This window comes from Simochromis diagramma, unplaced genomic scaffold (assembly GCF_900408965.1).
Source record: "Simochromis diagramma unplaced genomic scaffold, fSimDia1.1 OVJJ01000642.1, whole genome shotgun sequence".
In the NCBI taxonomy this organism is placed as follows: Eukaryota; Metazoa; Chordata; class Actinopteri; order Cichliformes; family Cichlidae; genus Simochromis; species Simochromis diagramma.
This window is the reverse complement of record NW_024387518.1, coordinates 165,679-174,624: the sequence shown is the minus strand read 5'-3', so window position 1 is coordinate 174,624 and position 8,946 is coordinate 165,679. Positions and strand designations below refer to the sequence as shown.

Genomic DNA, 8,946 nt, shown 5'->3' with positions numbered 1-8,946 from the left:
AAATTTATAATGTTATGTATTTTTAAATATATATGGATGACACTTTTGTTACTGTAGCTCAGTAACTTTGCTTTATTGCTACTTTATGAGCTCAGGTTCAGTTTTCTGAGTCAGCACAGATGTAGATATGAGAGTCACGTAACCCAACTCTAAACCCAGGGTATACAGGTTCAGTGAATGTGGTGTTGAAGGTGTGGAGGTGGACCAGTGTGCCTGAGATTATGTTATAGAAGGACACGGTACCCATAGGACAGTCCACATACACTGCTACTTCGTCACAGGCAAAGGAAGAGACAGGGATGGCTCTTGATTTTTAATTGTGAGTTGCAAAGTATTCGGCCTCATCACAGTACAAAGACCAGGAATGATCAGTTTTGCCAAAGCAGCTGTCATCCCAGCTTCCCTTCTGTTTTATTCCTTTGTAAGCCACTGCAACATGAACCTCTCCACTCCACACAACCTCCCAGTAACAGCGACCAGTCAGAGTGTTGGTACACAGCAGCTGAGGCCAATGATCAAATCTTTCATCATTATCAACATACTGCTGGTCCTCTTCTACATGCACCACCTTCCTGTTGTTGTCAGACAGTTTGAGTTTTCTGTGTATTGTGTTTAGATCCAGATTTAGTTCACAGAAATCTAATGGAAAGAATATGGGGAGAAGATATGCAATCAGTTTGTAGAACTCTAATCATTCAGTCATTCAAACCACAAGACTTACTGTGCTATATAGTCTGAAGATATTTTGGAATTAAAGGAATGCTATCCTGAATAGAGACCAAGAAAAGACATCTACAGTATGAAACTGCAGCATGCAGTGATTGTGACACAAATAACATACAAATCTAAACTGGGGAGAAATGAGGCACAAGGAGAAACAGGGAAAATCACACACAGATATGAGGGAGAACGCAACACTAACACAGAAACACAGGGCTTAAATAAACTGAGGGATAACGAGGGACATGAGACACAGAAGGAGAGCACAGCTGGGAGTAATTAGACTGGACGAGACAAGGGAAGCAAAATGAGAAAAACTGACATGGGACACGGACCTTCAAAGTAAAAGAGGAAACACACTGACTGAACTCAAGACATGTAAACTTAACAGAGTGGGGAGACAGAATATTGGGACCTGAAACATGGGACAAAAAGGCTCAGCAGACGCAACACAGAACATAGCCATCACATAAAATCTAAGAACTAAACCCTTGACAACCCTAACTGAAACCTAGGGAAATGACAATAATCAAAACAGTACAACAAAGGACTTAGAACATAAAACATAATATAAAATACATGAACTCAAAATGCTGGGTCACAAAGACCCAGGAACTGTGACAAACAGCAGTTTTTTTGGGGGGGTGGCAGTCAACGTTGAAGGTATGGCAGCTCCATTACTGGTTTCCAAAACTGGTTGCAGGGAAATTGAATGTGATTTCTCCAAGGTGAATATTCCCAAAGTAAGTGTAATAGTTATCTGATTTGATTGGGATGGACATTTTCTCAAACTAGTGTTCTGTTATTGGCCTAATGGGCTATGTAAACAATGGTTTTTACAGCCTTTAGCGTTCAGCTTTGAGCTGACATGTTTTGAAGTCATTTGCTCTAACTCAGTGCTCTTTGCTCTTATTTATCATCCCCCTGAATATAATAAGGATATCATAAATGACTTTTCAGAATTTCTAGCTGGGGTTATGCCCAACTATGATTACGTTCTCATTGTGGGAGATTTTAACAGTTATGTCTGCTGTCCTGACAAACCCTTGGCGAAGGAGTTTTTAAACCTTATTGACTCTTTTAACCTGGTTCAATCCGTGTCTGACCCTGCTCATGATCACAGACACACACTAGACCTGGTCTTATCTTACAGTTTACCTGTGTCTAATATGGAAATATTTGACACCGTCTTTTCCAACCATAAGGCTGTGTTATTTGATACTGTGTTTCCACGTTCAAAAAAGTTCTCGCCCCTGTCAGATCATCAACCCCTCCGCTGCCGCCCGGTTCTCCTCAGCCTTTAGTCAGCTGTCTGTCCCTTCCGATCTGGACACAGACTTCCTTAGCTCTTGGTTTGAATCCTCTTGCCTAACTGTTTGTTTCCTGGTTTAGCAATCCCCTCAAACACACACTGGGACTTATTTTTCAGGCTACATTTATATTTTAATTCACAATCTGGACCAGGGTATTCTTAAGGAAAGTACAATAAACCAGAGCATTAGAATTTCAATAAAATAATAATAATAAAAATAATAATAATAAAATAATAGTTTTTGAAAAGAAATTCTCTTACTGCTCAGCAGACGAGCAGCCAGCTGTTCCTGTGTCATTTTCTGCATGAAGTTAACTGTGATCTTCAGAAATGCCTCTCTACTGCCTCTCCTCTGCTCCTCATCCTCACTGCCCAACATATCCTCATCATGTGTCTGACTCTCTGATGATTGGGTGTAATCTGAATTGAGTTCATTCTGTGCCTTCTTTAGCTCGTTCTTCACAAAAGTAATTATTTTGTCCTCCAGCAGCTGTAATAAATGAGTGTAAAAAGAGAAGTGCAAAAATAACAGAAAAGCTGACTTTTGCAAGGCAGACACATAATCCAATGGTCTAAAGACCACAGAGAGATAAATTAAGGGAAAGGTGTGTTTTTTTTTAGTTGCTGTGCGTTTACAGACCTTAAATATGGAGTTCACTTCAGTTTGATGTTGCTGGGCAGGCAGAGAATTGGAAACTTCTGAGTTGTCCTGTTTGTCTCTGTGTGGGCAGCATAAACGAGCATGACATATTATTTATTTTTAACACAAATACTGCACAAACATCAGTCAATTAAAGATATTTTTTGCTCTGTTGTTATATTCCTGAAAAACAAACACTACTTTTTTATTTTCCTATGCAGACAATGCAACAATGATTCTGCTGAGTTTGCTTTGGAAAACGTCTCGATGCAGCTGAATCACCCAGGCTTCCCCAAACTTAAAAACAGTACATTTCCATAATGACTGACACTAACACCACTTAAGGGACAATGGACTGGGAGGTCAGTTCTTTGATAATTAATATGCAAATTCTCATGACCATTGATCAAAGACCACTGATCAATGGCCATTCACAGAAAGTGGGGGAATGGCTGCAATCATAGCATTGTAAGATGTGAAAGATGTCCCCTTAGGCCCCCTCCTTGATTCAGAGATGGTCTTTCCCTTTTCACGTAAGTGGCCTCCTTGACTCCGCGCTCAAACCAGCGTTCCTCCCTAAAATAAGTCCAGTATTATAAAATGAAACCAAAGATCAAACCCCGTTTTCAGGTCCAGAACATGAAAACAGAGCAGTTGCGAGATAATTTGTCAATAGAAAATTGTACTTAGTAGTCAGTATAAACTTATAATGATATAAGTTTGCATATGATAGAATACTGCATGATGACCTTTTGATGACTTAGGCTGTTGTTCACTACAAGACTTGTTCAGTTCTCTTTTATAAGTTTCTTGCCACAGCGATAATAAGAGCTGAACAAGCAGTTTCACTCCCTACCAGGAAGAGGAGAGCTGAACACTCTTATCTTCACTCCCTAATAAAAAGAGGGGCCGCTTCCTTCAGAATCTCACACACACACACATACACATCAACATTCCTCTGTCTACGAACAGGCGTATTCACTATTGTATTACCTTTGTATATAAATAAAGACCAGAGCAGTGGTAGAGCGCGAATCCCTGAGCCCCCACTCTCGGGTGCGAGCGCTCTGTGACTGCCCTTGCAAGTAAAAACTGCAGCATGTGTGTCTCCACTCTCTGACTCTCAGCTGAAGAAGTGTCTTTAGAATACATCTCTTGACAGAATTCAACATTAATGAATCAATAGCACGGAAGCAAGAACAATGAGTCAAGTAAAGTTTGACTTATCTGACCATTTTGTTTCGCTTAATGCACCTTATAATCCGGTGTGCCTTATGGTCCGAAAAATACAGTAACTTCTACCAGGGCTGGACTGGGACAAAAAATCGGCCCGGGCATTTTGACTAGAGACCGGCCCACCAGGATAAAGATTGAAAATGTGACGTCATTCAGGGGTAAAACCGCAAAGGATTCTGGGAACTTGTGGCAAGAGGTACTAGCGCACGCAGGCGTTCAATTGAACTCAGTTACACAGCGATAAAAAGAAACGCAAAAAATGGCAAGAGGCTGTTGTATTATTAACTGCAACAGCCGGTCGCATGACAGCCACGGGAAGCCGACGGGTAAAGAGATCGGGTTTTTTTACGTCGTTGAAGAGAAATTTTTTAAGCCATGTTTCCGAAGTAAGAGCCGACGGATGGTCTGGATATACCAAATATAACGTCTCAGAACACTTCAGCTCACAGGTTAGTCTGCTCCAAGCATTCCCACAAAGGTCAGTGTTTTGTAGTAGTTAATACGTCATTTTTCTTAACATAATTGGTGATATAGGTTACAAGCAAGTCTGGCGCTGAACAGAAATTGTCGCGCTATGCTCCTTTGTTTATTGTGCATAAATAGTGAATTGTCCTGACACAATATTGCATTTCACTTCTGTTATTACCATGGTACATTGACAAAAACATATACTTTTATTCACAGGATAAAACAGTTGTTTTGTATCACTAATTGTCCAGTGCCATTACAACATACAATATTATTGTCATTGCTACATTTCTGTAATGCTACCAGAAATTGTTTCCACTACTAATTAATTACCGTTGAGCTCAAAGGTTATATTAATAAACGGTTAACGAATGTGTATTTATGACGACGATTTGTGAGACTGGTAAACTTACCTTTGTTCGTACGATGGTCTTTCGTTCTACAAGGTGCATTTCAAGGTCCTGCACCCATCCGTCGGTAAACTGTACCTGGGCTTGTTGCAGTGACCTGAAGTTACTAAACTTCATGAGTGTATGCACTCACTCCAAGAACCGTATAATTATAAATCTGAGCGTGGTGAAAGTTGGGCAGCACGCTGACGTCTTTTGTCCACTGTGTGCTCATAAGGGTCTGACCCTTTCACTCCTTTGATTTTTTCCTCGTATTTTTCTTTGTCTTTTCGTCGAGTCTGTCTTTGTAAGGACCGGCATTGTTCTCCTTTTGTTTTGTACATTCCTTTTTTGTGCGGCAAAGAAAAAACAAGAAGGTATTGGAACCGGAGAATGAACGTTTTGCGGTGCTGCAAACGCTTGCATTTGATGCGGTACTTGGATTGTTTTGCCACGAGTTCCCGGCATGCAATGCGCGAAAATCACGTGATTGCTAAACAAGGGGGAGGGTGCATCCAGCCTCCTCGGCTGTAATTGGTCCAGCCCAGAGTCGATCATGACCAATTGGCCAATCCAACACCTTTCATTATATATACCCTTCCTAAAAAAAAAAAATCCATCGGCCCATAAAAACAAAAAATCGCCAGCGGCCCACCGGGCAAATGCCCGGTATACCCGATGGCCAGTCCAGCTATGACTTCTACCTTTTTTTATGTCCTGAAGTCCAACTTTTTGTGCGATGGTTAGCATCTTCCTCTGACTTTTGGGTGCTACCGCAGGTGCCTTTGATGGTGCACAATGTTTTGTTGACATTTTGCAAGGCAGACACATAATCCAGTGGTCTAAAGTGGAATGTTTTTTGTGGGGAAAAACTACAAATGTACAGTAGAGCACTTCAGAGTCATAATGTAAATTTGACAAGCTGAATGCATTCTGTACTGTACATGAGACATGGCACGCATCTTTTGGCTCTCGGAGGAGGCGGACGCATCTTTCCCCCTCTCTCTCCCTTATCTTCCCTGCTGCTGCTACTGTGTGTTTGTCTAGTCTCATCTAACTCTAACCCTCAAAGAGTTTCACAGTCTTGTTCTCTAAAACTTAAATAATTATGGATTTGATCAACTGGTCCCGTAACAGAATTGACACCTTCCCGCACTTGGGAGAGCCCAGTTGTCCTGCGGAGACGTTTGCTGCCAGATACTTGATGGTCGGTTGCGTCGTGTGTGTTGGTGACACTCTCAACGGAGGACATTGAATGACATCTACCAATCTGGAACCATGATAACAGAGGCTGATTGGAGCTGCACTGTTAAAAAAAAACATCTTAAAAAAAACAGTAATATTCCGGCAGCTGGGGCGCCAAAATACTACAGTAAAATAACAGAAAATAACTTTCTCATGAAAATACAGTTATTTTCAGTAATGAAAATAGAGTTTGTTGCACTAATTTTACATGGGATTCTGCCTTTTCCAAGTGCTTTTAGTGCTTTTAGACATTAAATTAGGAACATTTTAACATGAGCAAACAATGAAATTACCTATAAACAAGGTCAATGAATGTACAGCAATATGAATCATAATATGTAAATGTACAGAAATATACAGTTAAAAGTTGGTTTAAATAATAATGGATTGCATGCCCTGGGACAGACTGCCATATCGCACCATCGGCCCCTCAGCAGTAGGCGACAAGTCTAGACCACAGACACAATACTGAGGGTGTCCGAGCCGGGGCTCGAACCGGCAACCTTCTGATCACAAGGCAAACTGCCAACTCTTGAGCCACAATCGCCCTAAATAGCAATGACAATAATACTTATGTGATGTAACACAAACTTATACGGATCATGTTATATACTTTTCCATAGCATCACATTTGAATTCAACAGTTAAATCTTTCAAATAACGGACAGATATTTGTGAAATCATGTGAATGTATTTTAACAATCTAAATATGCATATGTACAGACAGACACATTTAATAATCATGAAAATTATGTTTTATTACATTACAGTGATTTAACGTTAATTTATATTTGAAATGTGAAATCACAGTCTATTTACGTAACTTTAATGATATTCTAGAAGAACAGAACAAAACTGTAAAATGCACAGTAAAATACTTTTATAGGATTTTTTCCTACAGTGCAGCCATACCTTGTGGTTGTTAGTTCACATTCATTGGCCGATGCTTAGCATCATGTTATTATGTGTCCCAACATCCAATGGCATGTCACATTGTTTTCATGGCCACACCCTCACCCCAGGTGCAGAGGCCTATTTCTGTTCAGGAATGTTGTGAATACTTTGAGATTTATATTAATTGCAATTCCCACCTCTACATTTATTTTTTTTAAATATATAATTAGCACAGCGTGGCCGTGCAATGTTTATATGTTTTTTTTTAGTTTTTATTCCTATTAATTATATTTTCACTTGTTACCCCTGAATTATCGAATCAGACCTAGATGACATGTCATTTTCAGCAAAATTATAATTCAAATACTCCTTTAATTATTTATTATTCTCATTAATTTTCGATCATTTTATATATTTTTCCACAGTATGACTTAAAAGACATGACATGCACGCTCCTCATTGGGGGTAATTGACTAATTCAGTGAAAGGGGTGTGTGGTGTTCAGTTAGGGAGGTCATTCAATCTGTGAAGAAATTGGTGTCAATTATGGCCCATTATTTAAGAAAGGCAGCAGATGCTGTGCCTGCTGGTTTTACTCCTTGCTCAGTGAGTAAAATGTGTCATTCCAGAAAGAACTTTGATCAAAAAGTTAATTGGCTGCTCAGCTAAAAAGATCTCAAATGCTTTGAAATGGGAAAGAAAACCCAAAACATGTGTAGAAAAAGGAGCACTATCATCCACCTAGATCATAGAATAACAAGAATGGAAAAGAAGCATCCAATGATCAGCTCAAGACAGATCAGAGAATGATCTCCATTTACCTGTGAGTACTTCAATAATCAGAAGATGCCTATGTGAAGCCAAGCTATTTGCAAGAAACCCTCGTAAAGTACCACAGTTGAAAAAAACAAACAAAAAAAACATCCGTTGAAAAGGTTACAGTTTGGCAAAGAACACACTGACTGGCCTAAAGAGAAGTGGCGCAATATTGTATGGACAGATGAGAGCAAGATTGTTCTCATTGGATCTAAAGGCTGTAGACAGTTTGTGAGACAAACTTCAAACACTAAATACAAGCCACAGTACACCGTGAAAACCATAAAACATGGAGGTGCAAGTATAATGGTTTGGAGTGGGGCCCATTTATCACATAAGAGGCACCATGGACCAGTTTCAGTACCTAAAAACACTGAAAGAGGTCATGTTGCCTTATGCTGAGGAAGAAATACCCAAAAAAAGAGAGAAAATAAAAGACAAAATTGTTCATGTTTTCATTTGGCACAGCTCTCAGTGCCTTTGTATGTATGGCAATAAATGCTATTAGGAACATTGAACTTTGCCTCTGTTGACACACTGCTATTGTTTTGCACATAACTATACATTCAAAATTAATCTGTATCTTACTTTCTAACAGCAGAGGGCATTGGTGTTTTAAAGTTAATGGGCTCATCCATAGACCAATCACTTCTCACGGACACACAGCTGGGTTCACCTTCTAGGTGAGGTCCAGATGTAGGTTCAGGGCCACCTGGTTTGTGATGGATTCTGTTGGAAACAGAGAGGAAGACACCAGAAATGGAAACAAATCTCATAGGCTTCCCCTACAAAAATGGCAGGACAAATTAATTACATAAAGGAATATAGCAATCTTATAAATGAAACATTTCCTTTTCTGTTAATACTATACACTACTAATATGATGTTAATGTATAGGAAAAACTTTAGTTTCAAACCCATAACACTCTATTAACATTTCTTTAAATATAATTAAATAAAGTGGTCATATTTATTTTTGGGGCAGCATGGTGGCACAGTGGTAACTTAGCACTGTTGCCGCACAGCAAGAAGGTCCTGAGTTCAATTCCACCATCAGGCCGGGGTCTTTCTGTGTAGAGTTTGCATGTTCTCCCCGTGTTTGCGTGGGTTCCCTCTGGGTACTCCGGCTTCCTCCCACTGTCCAAAGACATGCACTTAGTGGGGATAGGTTAATTGGTTAATCCAAATTGCCCATAGGTGTGAATGTGAGTACGAATGGTTGTCTG

The 8,946-nt window shown here is 39.8% G+C and overlaps 1 protein-coding gene across 2 annotated transcripts; it reads right to left on the bottom strand.

Annotated features, from left to right (window-relative positions):
• Positions 1-300: 300 nt before the first annotated feature.
• Positions 301-8,685, bottom strand: LOC120725884 (tripartite motif-containing protein 16-like protein). 2 transcript variants are annotated; one of them, XM_040018955.1, is made up of 4 exons: positions 8,309-8,685; positions 2,673-2,751; positions 2,294-2,522; positions 301-639 (listed from the first exon to the last, which is right to left on the bottom strand). In XM_040018955.1, exons 1-4 carry the CDS (start codon positions 8,494-8,496, stop codon positions 314-316), a joined length of 822 nt encoding a protein of 273 aa, XP_039874889.1. In that variant the 5' UTR covers positions 8,497-8,685; the 3' UTR covers positions 301-313. The 2 variants fall into 2 exon arrangements, with proteins under 2 accessions (XP_039874889.1, XP_039874888.1); XM_040018954.1 differs by having other exon boundaries at positions 2,294-2,751.
• Between the last annotated feature and the right edge of the window lie 261 nt (positions 8,686-8,946).

Bases quoted from the DNA above. Each gene is read 5' to 3' on its own strand.
- LOC120725884 (XM_040018954.1), bottom strand. From the start codon at position 8,496: ATGAGATTTGTTTCCATTTCTGGTGTCTTCCTCTCTGTTTCCAACAGA. The intron at 2,752-8,308 runs GTAAGATACAGA...CTGCCCACACAG, and splicing joins ATGCCCTCTGCTGTTAGAAA to AGACAAACAGGACAACTCAG. The intron at 640-2,293 runs GTAAGAGAATTT...TCTTTCCATTAG, and splicing joins GGCTGCTCGTCTGCTGAGCA to ATTTCTGTGAACTAAATCTG.